Genomic DNA, 14,641 nt, shown 5'->3' with positions numbered 1-14,641 from the left:
GCAAACATTTATTCATCAAGGACTATGAATTAGTCATTCTTAGCACTTTAAGCAACTCCAAAAGAAAACATTTTACATATTGTCCAGATCAAGTCAATACAGATTAATGGAAATTCCTTTCTTCATGTTATAGAATTGGTCATAAATTGCCTTTTGTGAATTATTTCCACACAAGTCATAAAATCTTAAAGAAATGTATTCTTTACTATAAATTCTATCACTTTTGTGATATGGGTAAATAAAATACCTAAATATATACCCTATATATTTTTTTAAATCCCCTCTGAAATATGTTTTATCTTCCACAGGCTGTCAATAATTATTTTAAAGCTATTAGTATTTTGGAGAATTCTCTCGAGGTCCAGTGGTTAGGATTCCACACTTCCTTTCCATAGGACATGGATTCGATCGCTGGTCAGAGAACTAAGATCCAACAAGCTACATGGTACAGCCAAAAATAATAAAAATTAAAAATACCTTTTTAAAAATAAGTGTTTTAATCAATATTTTGAGAATTTGGAAACCAATGTTCATTCAAAAATAGGATGATGAATTTGTATCAGTATGAAAAACCAAACAATCTAACACATAATAAACCAAGAAGTAAATTCTTTAAAGGAACTTTTGGGAGTCTATGAATTGTACTGACCCTAGTATAGTGTATTTTCCAATAAATACATCTTTTTATAGTCTTTTGCTGTACTGTAGTCAACCAAAATGCTATTCCAGTACCTCTGGCTTTGCCATGTCCCTACTTAGAACATGCTTTAACAACAACCACAAACCCTGTCTTTTCTTTATCAATAGTATCTCTTCTAATCACAAGTACTTGTGCTTATGAAGTCAATAAAGTGGGTTTTCCTCCAGGTACATAAATCTCTGAAGCTCAAATACATTCAAGCAAGACTCCACTAGAACCTTATGAAACTTTCTAAGAACTGCCTATGAGGATTCCATGCCAAAGACCAAAGTCAATCAAATCTCAATCAGGCAATTAAATATTCATTCACACATTTGCAGCAACAGTATAAATACCTCTTTTTTCTTCTCTTCTCTTTGTAACAATTCCTTCTTCTTCCACAGTTTCTCTTTCTCCTCTTCCTTTTCTCTTCTTCTGGCAGAGATTTCCATTTCCAGTCTTGTTACCTCTTCCTGGCGGGCTCGCCACTGAAGAACCTGAAATAAATAGAAATTCATCCAATAAATAAATACACTCAAGTGATTTCACAGATCATAAGGAGACTAGGTTTTGTATCAAGCAGATGTTAAAGACTTTCCAAGGACACATTAAAATTCTGCATGCACATGCATGTGTGATGTATGTGTAAAGTGTAGAAAGCAAGTGTAAAAATCACCTCATTCAGAGACTGTTCACTTGGATTCATGGAATGAAATTCTAAAGAGTCTGTGATTTGATTTCAAAAGATCTGTGAATTCTCATAAATATTATGTAAAAGTTTTGTGTTTTTGCAGATGTGTTTTTCTGGAACATTATTTCTATTTTCTAGTCAACAGTTTTCAAATGGGCTTAATATCCTAAAACTTAAGAATCCCTGATATGTTTCATCCTGATTTTTATAAGTGAAGAAAATGAGCCTGAATGAAGATGAAAAAAATTAAGACATTTAAAAGAACTTCCTGGGTACTAATAGGTGTTATTGGTAGAAATACAATTGGTACAGCACTTCTAGAGAACACTGGGTAATATGTAAATATATATCACAATATGAAATATACATAGTCTTTCACCCATCATCCCACTTTGAAGAAGTTATTCAAAGAAGACAATCAACAGGACATGTGCACAAATTACCAATAGGAATGTTCATTGCAGTGCTGCTTAAACAGAAAAACTGGAGAGTCTTAAGTGTCTGGCAACAAGAAATGGCTTAAATTAATTACAGCATCATCATGCAACGACTGCCATTGAAAAAGTTTCTATATTTCCATATTCATCAACACAGAAAATATCTACAACCTATTATTAGATGTAAAAAAGCAGGTGCAAAACTACATTCATGGTATGATCTCATTAAAATAAAATATCATCTATCTGTCTCTTCATAGAAAGAGATTTGGAAGGAGATCTACCAAAATAATAATATAGTTTATCTCTGAATAGAAGCATTTCATGGAATTTAAAAAAATGTTTATAATAAACATGTCTTATCTTTGTGAGCAGTAAACCAATAAAACTAACAAAATAAAAGCAAACACACATTCCATGTACACATATAGCTAACAAAGCAGAGAGGAAGGAGATGGATACCTATGCAGAAAATATTTTTTTTGGAAAAGGAAGAAACTAGCATTCTCAGTTTAATATATCATGGTCATATATTTGATATAAGCATGATTCACTGTAGTAATATATGAAATGAAAATTGAGTAAATAAAATATCATAAAATATGGTGAACTAAAATAACTAGTTAAGCTCTTTTTGCACTTTCATTATTCAAAGTTTGTTTTCTAAAAATATATTTTGCTCTATTTATCAAAATATAAGGAATATCAAGGAAATTCAGACTTTTGCTTTTCAACACTTAGGTTTCCCCAACTACTGATAATCTTAGCCATATTTACCTTCTTCTTTTGAACCCTATTCCTAGAATAAGATCATCTATGCCTTCTGTCCTAACCTATTACTTCCAAATCATTCCTTCCTTTATCTACCCTCTGTCTGTAATATGCTATATCAAAATCAAGTGCCCTGTCAAATATTGCCAGGGGTCTCCCTCCTGGATTGGTCTCCGTTTCTTTAACCTTATGGTGGTATTTAACTCTGTCAACCACCTCTTCATGTTTAAAACTCTTTCATTCCTTGGCTATAACACTGTTCTCCCCTGCCTCTCCACCAGTTGATACTGCTCTCTTCCCTTCTTCCTGCTTCCTGTGTCTACCTTATACTCCTAAATCTATTGCTATCCTTTCTCAACCTCGGCCTCTCTGTTTGTTATCTAATGCGCTTGTCCTCACCTCCAATTAATGCCCCATTTTAACCTTGTTAATGTGTAGTCTCTAGGTAGGATTTTTTCCTGTTCCTCTCTTTATACCACCATCTTTATTCCTTGCCTCATGGTGTGACCCAAACTATTCTTTCACCTGAAATGCCCTTTTCCCCCCTATTTCATAAAATGCTTCTTGGCCCAGCACATGTCCCATATCTGCCACTAAACATTCTCCAACCCACATTCATCTCTCTTATTATTTCACTGACCATATCATAACTGTTCTCTATTTTGAGCATAGTATTTCTATTTCCATTTAGAGCAGAGGCCATAATATGTAGGTATTTTGTTTTCCCCTTATATTGTCTAGCAGAGTGCTAGCACATGATAGATGCTCAAGTAATACATACTTAAATTACCAAAATAACATTTCTAAATGGAACCAAATAAATAAAAAAGAAATGATAGCATTAGAATATACCCTTTTACAATGCATAATGAAATAATGGGTTCTTGTTCACGATAATCATTTGCTAGTGAAATTGATCTGAGCTGATAGGAAATGTTATAGTAATGGATGGATTAGGCTGACAACAGTTGAAAACACTGAGTAATCTTAACATCAAAGAGAAACAAACAGCCATTTTAGTTTTTTATTTGAATACACCAAATGTGAAAAAAATACGAAACAGATATATTTCAATATTGATTAGTAAGTAGATGCTATTACGGAAACACTGTTCAAGTTTTTAGGTGTGATCATAGTATGGTTATCCTTTTATAAAGAGTCTTTTTAATTTTAGAGATAAATACTAAAATATAGATAAAATGATATAATATCTGGGTATTTGCATAGGCATGAGAGAGTAGGTAAGGGTATAGATGAAAAAAATTTGACTAGTAAGTTGATAATTGCTGAAGTCGAATAATGACAGACTTTTATATATGTCTACATTTTTCTGTTTTAAAATTTTTATTTAAAAAACATAAAATATAATGTATGTCCAAAGAGATTTGTATAATAAAACACTGGAGACTCAAGGTTCTCAGACAATGAGACCTGAGAAGCAGTGAACTAATGTAAAGAAAAATAGTACACATTCAGCCTTTCTGAGTATTGGGACTATTCCTATAAGTTTCAATAGAAAAAAGTTTGTGTTTTGAAACTATTTTACTCACTTTTGATTTAAGACTAATTTATGGGAATTAATCATTGAATGACTTTGCACATGTAATGTTGTATGATTTATGAAGCCAAATATAAGCAAATACCTATAATTGGACAAGATTTCTGTTTCCAAAGGTAAGTATAGCAAGAGAATAACCAGACCAATAAAATTCAGATATCCCAGTTAATCTCCCAGTTTACCCTTCTTGTCATTTGCAAGTCTAAACAATGTTTTTCCTGTTCTCCAGAAAAGATTACAGTAGTTTTTAAAATGGGGCATACACTATAAATCGTAAAACAAATGCAAGTTGAGCAATCAAAAGCCAATGGGTTATAGATGTTAAACTATGTGCACATATATGAATGAATTGCTGGAACAAAAACTCTGGAGCAAGTCAGCATCAGCCTTTCGAAACTAAATAGCTTCTACTTCATATTAGAATCATGAGAATGGTCAGGGACTGTTAGAAGTTTGCCTACAATCAATAACTCACAATATCATCTGTAATTATACCTATATCCCCTCTCCCCCACAAAATAAGGTGAAAATTGAAGGAGAGAACATTGTTGAAGCTAGCATTATATCCTCCTAAGTAGCTGGAGTTGTGAGATCATGACAATGAGAACAGGCTCTGCAACAGTTAGTATCCAGGAGGTAAGGTAATGGGGCTTTTTGTAATACACAATGGATACCGTGAAGACTCCACTGGGAAAAGGGTGCCATTGAAAAAATCTGTACCCAATGGATCCCCACAGAGGCAGCCAAAGGATTTTCCATGAGGAGCGAATGACAACCGATTATGGTATTTTCAAGTCCAAGAACAAGAAAGTTGACAGGTGGGCAGAGGAATCAATATAAGCACAATAAGCTGAAGTACAGAAGAGCAAACCGTGAGCAAAAGGAAGAATACCCCAGAAGAACATTTTAGTGGCTTTTATTTTAAAAGGTTTGGTAATTATATAGCTTTAAATGGAGCATGTGAACATAACTGTGTAGCAATAACAACCAGGAAAGAACATTACCACAGTGGTAGTCCGGAGCACATTATAAGGAAATATATTATTTAGATTATTAACTACAGAACTTTTTCCAGTTCTTTAGTTAATTCTTTGTTTAATATTCCTGCCAAAGGTACAGTCTTTGAATGAAACCTTAACCTAACAGAGAACAAATGAAGTTTAAAATATGTTAATCTGTTGCCAATAATATATTAAGGATTTAAAATGGAAATGGTTAGTAGTATTACATGGATCCTTTGCTCTTGATGTAAAAGTTAAATAGTTCAAGGGAAATTAATTAACATGCATATTTTCAGAATGAATCAAGTACTAGAAAAACACAAAATGAAGCCCATGTAAACTTCAAAGGCAAAAATGGAAATTAATATCAAGGTAACAATATTAACACAATTTTACATCAAAGTTGAGAGCATTGAAAATAACTCTGAAGTTGGCAACGCAGTATAAAGGAAATGAGTATTAAACTGCTGGTCAGAATACCAGCCTTTTTGTCTTCTCTCTGCCACTAACCAACAACATTGTTACTTTGAGCAAATGGCTAGCCTAGTTTTCTCCCATGTTAAAGTGGACGACTGGATCAGGTGACTTCTATAGTTTCCTTAAGTCCTAATATTCTGATTCTATTTTCTATTTTCCTTATATATAGAGACCACAATATGCTCTGTAGTTTTCTTCAAACAAAATGAATTGCAATGAGGAACATCAGTATTTTATGAGCCTGTTAAATAATAATAGACAATTAAACATTAATTGTGAATTCTATCAGCCATTATTTGTGGAAACATTGTATCATGTGTATTGTTTTATATGGGAAAGTACTATTGAGCAGTGTCTATAACTTATGATAAAATATTAAAAACTGCCATATATGAGGGCTTACTGTGTGCTAGGCCTATGCTTTGTAAATGCATTAATCACAGTGTCAAGTAATCCTTGAAACAAGCAAGCTCTCTCTTCTTCATGCTTCATCTGGCTAACTTTTCCTTATCCTACTCAAGCCTAAACTTAGACATCATTTGTTCCAAGAAGTCTTCCCTAACTTACCATGTTCAGATCAGGTGTCTCTTCCCAACTTCCCTAGCATCTTGCCCTCTCTTGTATTACAGCACACATCAGCATTGAACCACTTGGACTTGCCCGTATCTCAGACTTGGCTACAAACTTCTTAAGGGCAGGGACCAGATTTTTCTTATTCGTGGGCTCTCTCCAGTCTTGCATGGTATCCGGCACTTTAAAGGTTTAAGAAATACTTATTGATAAACACACAGATAAGGCTCTGAGGCTATGCTTGGCAGGTAGATGAACAATATTTCCCTTTCTCCCCCACTGGATAGGTCTTTGGAAAGAAAAGTACCCTCTCCAAACACGTTATCCTTTTCTGAGTCTTCCACCCTGCTGGATCCCTGCTTTCCCCATCATAACTGTTTCCAGGATTCCCAAGTGCCACTTCTGCTTGTCAGACAAGGGAAATATCCAGAAAACCTTGTCAGGATTTTCAATAATGAATTATATTTCTAGCAGTGTTAGAGGATATGTGCAAAGAGTGCCAAGCAAATCTTTTTCTTTTTTTGCAAATCTTTTTCTATCTTCTCCTTAAATGTTCCTATAAGATTCTACAGCTGAGTAAACTTCAAATGTTCATTTTATTGAATCTTTAACAGTCTGATAGTTTCATTAAATTCTTTCCAAATGTCCCACCATTTTTCAATATTACCTAAGCTTTTTTTTTTATCTTATATGTTCCATTTATGTTTAAACTCCACTCATGAAATACAGTACCTGTGCTTTTGCATACATTATTAAAACTTCCTGTTCTCTCCTTGGCATTTTTGCTTAGTGGAAAGATTTGGTTTTTCCTCTTGGTTTCACAATTGTCCCTTGGTTTCTTGGGTGACTTCATAAGTGCATTTTTTGATCACCTCTCTTTGATAACTGCTTTCCATTTTCTGTGACTTTTTACTAGTCTTTTTGAGAATCTCAATGACTATGCACTATTATCTGACTGCTTCATGTCCTTTTCTTTTCAAATAAAATCTTGCCAAGTTTCATTTAAACGGGTCCTAGAGGGTCTTAACCTTAGTGTAAAATAAGACTTGCAGAGGAAGAAACAAACTAAATGCTAATAAGTGAAAAACTGTCAACAGATATTTTTTCCTAAGGGACAAAACTTACAAACCTATCATTGTACTATATTTACAAAGCTGACAAAGCCAAATTGCATAACAGACTCAGAAAATGGGGTTAACAGTCAGGAAATCACTTGCCTGCTGACGATGAGTCTAGGGAAACCATTTCCCATTTCTGGGCCTCGAATCCTCTTCAAAAAATGAAGAACGCTAAATCAGTTTTTCAGACAAAGGGTTATAACTCATTAGTGGATAATGAAATAAATTTTATGGATGGGAACTAGCATATTTTTATGGAAGAAAATATCATAGTGCATCTCATGTCATTACAGCAATGCTGTTTCAGGAAATTTTTATTTCCATTCTGTGTGTGCGTGTGTGTGTGTGTTTGTGTGTGTGTGTATTCATTTGTGATGTAAAATACATTTCTCATGTAGGTCACAGTGAAAGAAGCTTGAAAAACACAGCAGTAAATTCTCTATAATCTCTTTCAATGCTGAGATTCTATGACTGTGTGCTATGAAGACCAAAGCTACTGTGCCGCCATCATTAAGCCACAGTCCTTATCCTTTCTGCGGTCAACCAAGGAGCATAATGAGAGAATCCAGGTTTTGAAATCAGAAACCAGAGATTTAGTCCCACCCTTGTGACTTATTAATGGCACTCCCTGGGGCACATTGTTTAACCACCTCTAACTTCAGAATAATGTAAAATGGGATAAAAATGGCACACACCTTACAGGATCGCTGTGCAAATACCATCAGTTTGCACAAGCCAGATTCTCAAGAATCATCCTGACACTGCCTGTCCTTGACACTCCACATATAATCCATTACCAAGTCCTGTAGACTGCATCTGACTATCATTTGGACATACATTCGATTCTTATCTTCAGGCCTTCCATCCTAGCGCTATCAGAATACATCCTGCATTCACACTGGTTTTATTTCCTGCCCACATTCCCATATCACTTCCTACACTTTTTAAAGATTTCCATCACTCTTAGGGTGAAGTCTAAGCTCCCAACTATGGACTACAAAGCCTCCAGAGTTTGGCCCTACCTATATCTGCAGCCCCAACTCCTAAACCCATTACAATAACTGACTCACCCTCTGCTCCAGGAGCCCTGGCCATAATCCAGATCCCTAAACAAGGCATATTTCCTCCTTCTATGTGGATGTTGAACATGCCATTTCTTTCACTTGCATCTTCCCCTTCTCTTTGCATCCTCCACATCTTTTCCTATTTAATACTTAGCTCCAAATTTCAGCTTCAGTGTCTGTCAGGGGAGTTTTACCCACCCATCCTAGTTGCATGCTCCCATAACTTGCTTCTTTTTCAACATACTTGTCATAGTTTAAAATCAGACATTCAGCTTTGTGATTACATGAACAGGGACCGCTTCCCCACTAGACTATGATCTCCATGAAGAAAGGGACCACATCTGATTGGCTCATCATTGTATTTCCAGTGCCTCACACACCACCTGACACCTAATAGATGCTCAATAAATATGTGTGAAGGGATGAATAAATGAGATAAGAAAGCATAACTGCTATACAAATGTTCAGTATATTCCTGGATTGTTACTATTGTTTTCTAGCTGACTTTCCTGACTTGAGTGCCATTTTGATTCAACCAATTCAGTAGATATTTGTATTTTGGATTAATTTTCACATATTTTTGTTCCCTTCACATGATTCTAATAGCAGTGACTTTGCATTTGCCACCATTTCAAGCAGTTTTTATGGCAATTCGGACATTACCTTGTTCAAAGAAAGACTCAATCTTTTAAGGTATAAGTGGACTTGACCCCATGTATATCACCTTATTTCCTATTGCTCCCCAAAGCAAAGAGCCCAGGCCTTCCTCTGCCTCTGCCTCTTCCTCTCTGCCCCACTGCTACACACCCATGTTTATCTCTGTCCCAGGTCTTTGCCTGGGAAACCCTCACTCCTGCTCATCTGTCCTTCAGGGTTGTTCTTCCTAACATCCTCTCTACTATTTATCAACCTCAGCTCTTGCATGCATCTATGACCGTGTCTCAAAATAGATACCATCCAGACACTCTTTAACTATCTTGCTTTATTTTCATTCCACTTACACTATAAAAAATTATTTACTCTAAGAGTTCTCAACAAAAGGAGGATTTTTTTTCTTATATCTATATTAGATGATGTCAACTAAACCTACTGTTGTAATTACTTCCAATAAATATAAATCAAAACATCATGCTGTACACCTTAAACTTATACAGTGAGGTATGTCAATTATTTCTCAATAAAACTGGAAAACATTTTATTATTGGTCAGTTGATTTATTTTCTTAACAGTGTTTCTCCCTAGATTTTAAACTCCATGAGAACAGGGACTTGGCCTTATTTACTTTCTAACCCAGTGCTGGAACAGTGCCTCCTCCAAAGTAGATGCTCAATGAATATTTCTTGGGTAAACAAACAAGAATGGCTTTCATCAAAAAGATAAGAATTAATGAGTGTTGGTGAGGACATGAAGAAAAGGAAACCCTTTTGCACTGTTGGTGGGACTATAAATTGGTGCAGCCATGGTGGAAAACAGTATGGAGGTTCCTCAAAAAAATTAAAAACAGAACTATCACACAATCCAGCAATTCCACTTCTGTGTATTTATCCAATGGAAATGAAATCAATATCTTGAAAGATATCTGCACTCACAACTTCACTGCAGCATTATTTATAATAGCTGAGACATGGAAACAACCCAAGTGTCCTTTGACAGATGAATGGATAAAGAAAATGTGGTACATATACACTGGAATATTATTCAATGGTAAAAAGAAGAAATCCTACAACTTCCAACAACATGGATAGATCTTAAGGGTATTATGCCAAGGAAAATAAGTCAAAGACAGATACTCTATGATCTCATATGTGGAATCTAAAACAAAAAAACAAACCAAAAAAAAAAAAAAAAAATGGACTTTTAGATACAGAGAACAGATTGGTGGTTGCCAGAGACAGAGGGGTTGGGGAGGTAGTCAAAACGGGTAAAGCAGGTCAAAGGTACAAACTTTCAGTTATAAGTCCCAGGGAATATAATGCACAGCATAGTGACTATAGTTAACAATTCTGTATTGTATGTTTGAAAGTTTCTGAGAGAGTAAATCTTAAGAGTTCTCATCATAAGAGAGAAATATAATAAATATGTGTGGTGGTGAATGTTACCTAAACTTACTGAGGTAATCATTTCCCACAATACATAAATATTTCAAATTATACTATATACCTAAAATTAATACAAAGTTATATGTCAGTTATATCTCAATTGTTAAAAAGGAGGAAAAAATATTTTTTTATTAGCCATTTCACAGGCACAAACTATGTTTTCCAACTAGATTATATGCTCCTTATATTCTGAGGTCAAAGTTTACACAATTTTTATAATCTATAAAATCTTCTGCAACACTAAAAATTATTATTAAAGATATCTGCAATCTAACATCTTGCAAGGAAGTTGAGATAACTTTATGCTGAGCCCTAAGTTTAACTTCAGTATCAGGGATTTTCCATAAAGCCATCAACCCCAGAAATGACTACACTTTTCATTCTGCAATTCAGAGTTTTCTTATCTTGGTCTATGGTTAAAAATAAAATACAAATAAAATATGTAGTACATTTGTCTAACAAGGTATTTGCCTAATTAATGCATGTGAAATAGATTACAGAAGAGAGAAAAAGTTACCTAGAACTCCTTCCTGTAATTAGGATGGCTTGCTGTCTAGAGGGAGAAAGTGGGAGATATATATTATATAATGTAAATAAGTATTAGTAAGTTATTCTTAAATTCACAAGTTTATACTAGCATAATTATACACCTCAAGCTCTGATATTTTTCCCTTAGAGTTATTATTTTAATGAACAGAGCCTCAAGAGAAATACTTATGGATTAGTAAACACTGAAATAGTCTTTTTCTATAAGAATAAGATGATTCTGGAGCTATGAAATGAAGACCACTGCTGAGAATAAAAATTAGGGAAAGTGATTATGGAGTGTGATAAAAGTGATTACAGTTTATGGATTTCCTAACTCATAGGACCCAAACAGGAAGCCTTCAATGAGAGTATTTTTCTTTCCATCAACACAGTTCTTTCTAGATATAGCACAGAATCAACAACAGATAATTCAAAATCTTGGCAGTACTTTTAATCTCTTCACTCAAACTTATTACATCTTACCTATATAAAGGGGCCATGAATAGAAGTCAAGCAGAGATCACAAGAAGATTAACTGGGAAAAATCATAAAAGAAAGTGACTTCCATTATCATCAGCAGAACTCCATTCACTTAGGATGTTATTCAGCAATAAATATTTCAATAGATATAGTGCATGTTGATATATGTGTATTGCCTGAATGCCTTTCTGCAGAAAGAACAGTCAAAACATATCAGAAAAAATAAGCAATATCTTCTTGGTGGACGGGGGGAAGCAATAGGAGAAAAGAGAGGAGGGAAAGATAAAAGATAAGATGAAAAATTAAGGGGACCATTATATGAATGCAAAGGGGCCTCACCCAGATTATCCCTAAAAATGCTAGTGGAAGTTACGCACATCAATTTTCTGAGCAGTCACAAGATAATAAATCCCATTATCTTGAACTTTTTCCAAATAGATACTAAGAAAGAGGCAGATTGCTGTACTGATGTACTATGAGATGTTCGTGAAGCTGGGAAATCTTATTCTTCTCCATAAAGTCTTGGTAAACCTCTGAAATGAATGGTCTGAACAGATAAACACTAAAACAATGTGCACTATTTTTAATTCATTTATTTTATATTCAGTTGTATTTAACCAGTTTTGCTTCTAAATGACAACTCCTTTGCAGTTCCAACTTCCCCAATCTTCAAATTACTTACTCTGCATATGTTTCTCGAAGGAATAGCTCTGACCCCTATATAAAATTCTATACTATTCAACCAAGGAGACAACTCTGTCCTAATTAATAAAAACAAATTGAACTGAAGATATGAAGCATGATGGTATGAATCTAATTGCCACTTACGCTAGGAGATTTAGAAATTTGAATTTGGTCTTTTATGTCTATGTTCTATTGCAAGTTTCCTGCCTCCAGAAAATTACTCCCAGCTAGAAAAAAAAAGATCCTATCTGTCATTACAGAGCTAATGTAACTGACCAACAATTCTAAACACCATTATGTGCAAATGTCTCGGGGATTTTTTACATTTAATGCTCTTTTGTCTTTTCACAGGAGTTCAGTGAATTATGGCATTCCAGGTTTCTCATGTGTAATTCCTGTCATGTACTTTCCCTGCCTCACATAGAGATTCTAATCTTTGAATAATATTGCCATTAGCACTTAAATTGAGACATACTCTGTGAAATTAATAAGAAAATATCTCTAATTTATAATTGAATAAAAGCTTGTTTAAGAGTTAGTATCATGTCAGAATTAATAACACTGATTATACATCTTCATCAGCTAGCTGGATTCACCTCTGATGTTCCCAGGGTTTCCGTTTTGGCTTTTTTCCTTCTCACTCAGCCCATTGGGCCTCCAGTACCATGAATGGGCTCATAGCTCCCAAACCCATGGCTCCATATCCATTTTGCCAACTGCCTGTTGGGTAATCTATAGCCCTCTAAAAGCAGTGCATTCAAAGACAGAATCACTATCCTTCCTTCAGAACCTGTACTCCTTATCTAAGTTGGTGGCATCATAGACATACCCAGCTGCCCAAGCCAAGAGCCACTCTAGACCCCTTTCTCTCCAATATCCTTCACATCCTGTCACTAAATCCTTCTTAATATAAGACTCCTTTATCTCACCTCCAGTCCCAGAGCTACAAAGTTCAGTTAAACTTTGATCATCTCATTCCTCAACTTTGAGAATTAGTCCTAACTGGACTCCCCACATTCAGATTTATCCCATGTCAATCCATCTTCCACTGAATAATCCTGTTATAATTAGAAACCTGATATTACTCCACTTTTGTTGTTGTTGTTTTTCAGTTGCACAGTTGTATCCAAGTCTTTGCGACCCCATGGGCTGCAGAATGCCAGGCTTCCTGTCCTACACTATCTCCCAAAACTTGCTCAAACTCATGTCCATTATGCCAGTGATACCATCCAACCATCTCATCCTCTGTTGTCCCCTTATCCTGCCTTCAATCTCCCCCAGCATCAGGGTCTTTTCCAATGAGTCAGTTCTTTTCATCAGGTGGCCAAAGTATTGGAGCTTCAGCTTCAGCATCAGTCCTGCCAGTGAATATTCAGGACTGATTTCCTTTAGGATTGATTGGTTTGATCTTGCTGTCCAAAGGACTCTCAAGAGTCTTCTCCAGAACCACAGTTCAAAAGCATCAGTTTTCAGTGCTCAGCTTTCTTCATGGTCCAACTCTCATTTCCATACACGACTACTGGAAAATCCATAACTTTGACTATATAGACCTTTGTCAGCAAAGTAATGAAATGTCTCTGTTTTTTAATATGCTATCTAGGTTTGTCATAGCTTTTCTTCCAAGGAGCAAGTGTCCTTTAATTTGAAGGCTGCAGTCACCATCTGCTGTGATTCTGGAGCCCAAGAAAAGAAAGTCTGTCACTGTTTTCATTGTTTCCTCATCTATTTGCCATGAAGTGATGGGACCATGATCTCAGTTTTTTGAATGTTGAGTTTTAAGCCAGCATTTTCACTCTCCTCTTTCACCTAGCCTTTCAATAGTTCCCCATTGTCTCCAGCAGAGACTTAAGTTCAAATATCTGTTGGAGCCAGGTAAGTAGCAAAAGTCAGAAAAGTGGGGTGGGTATAAAATACCCAAGTGGTGGTTGGGAAGTGACCCATATTGACAGGCACATGCTCCACTTAAAGTCACATAAGGGAGGCAGTGGCTTTTGATTCTAGACAGTTGTTGCCACAAAGAAAGGAACTCCTAAGTAATTCAGTTCAGTTCAGTTGCTCAGTTGTATCCAACTCTTTGTGACCCCCTGGACTGCAGGACACCAGGCTTCCACGTCCATGACCAACTCCCAGAGCTTGCTCAAATTCAGATCCATCGAGTCAGTGATGCCATCCAACCATCTCATCCTCTATGTTCCCTTCTCCTCCTGCCTTCAATCTCCCCCAGCATCAGGGTCTTTTCCAATGAGTCAGTTCTTTGCATCAGGTAGCCAAAGTATTGGAACTTCAGCTTCAGCATCAGTCCTTCCAATGAATATACAGGACTGATTTCCTTTAGGATTGATGGTTTGATCTCCTTGCTGTCCAAGGGACTCTCAAGAGTCTTCTCCAAACCACAGTTCATGCTTGTGATACTTTTGAACTGTGCTGTTGGAGAAGACACTTGAGAGTCCCTTGGACAGCAAGGAAATTATCCCAATTTTTCAA

The 14,641-nt window shown here is 35.6% G+C and overlaps 1 protein-coding gene across 6 annotated transcripts in view; it reads right to left on the bottom strand.

Moving 5' to 3' along the window:
• The window catches only part of CCDC148 (coiled-coil domain containing 148), a 277,310-nt gene that overhangs the window by 91,408 nt on the left and 171,261 nt on the right, over window positions 1-14,641 (bottom strand). For all 6 annotated transcript variants that reach the window (XM_061135101.1, XM_061135100.1, XM_061135103.1 and 3 more), the window contains one exon: window positions 1,036-1,176. In XM_061135101.1, the coding sequence (XP_060991084.1) occupies window positions 1,036-1,176 (141 nt within the window). The remainder of the gene's footprint in view (window positions 1-1,035; window positions 1,177-14,641) is intronic.

This window comes from Dama dama, chromosome 33 (assembly GCF_033118175.1).
Source record: "Dama dama isolate Ldn47 chromosome 33, ASM3311817v1, whole genome shotgun sequence".
Taxonomy (NCBI): Eukaryota; Metazoa; Chordata; class Mammalia; order Artiodactyla; family Cervidae; genus Dama; species Dama dama.
Note: the sequence above shows the minus strand (reverse complement) of the source record. Positions and strands in the feature narration are given on the sequence as shown.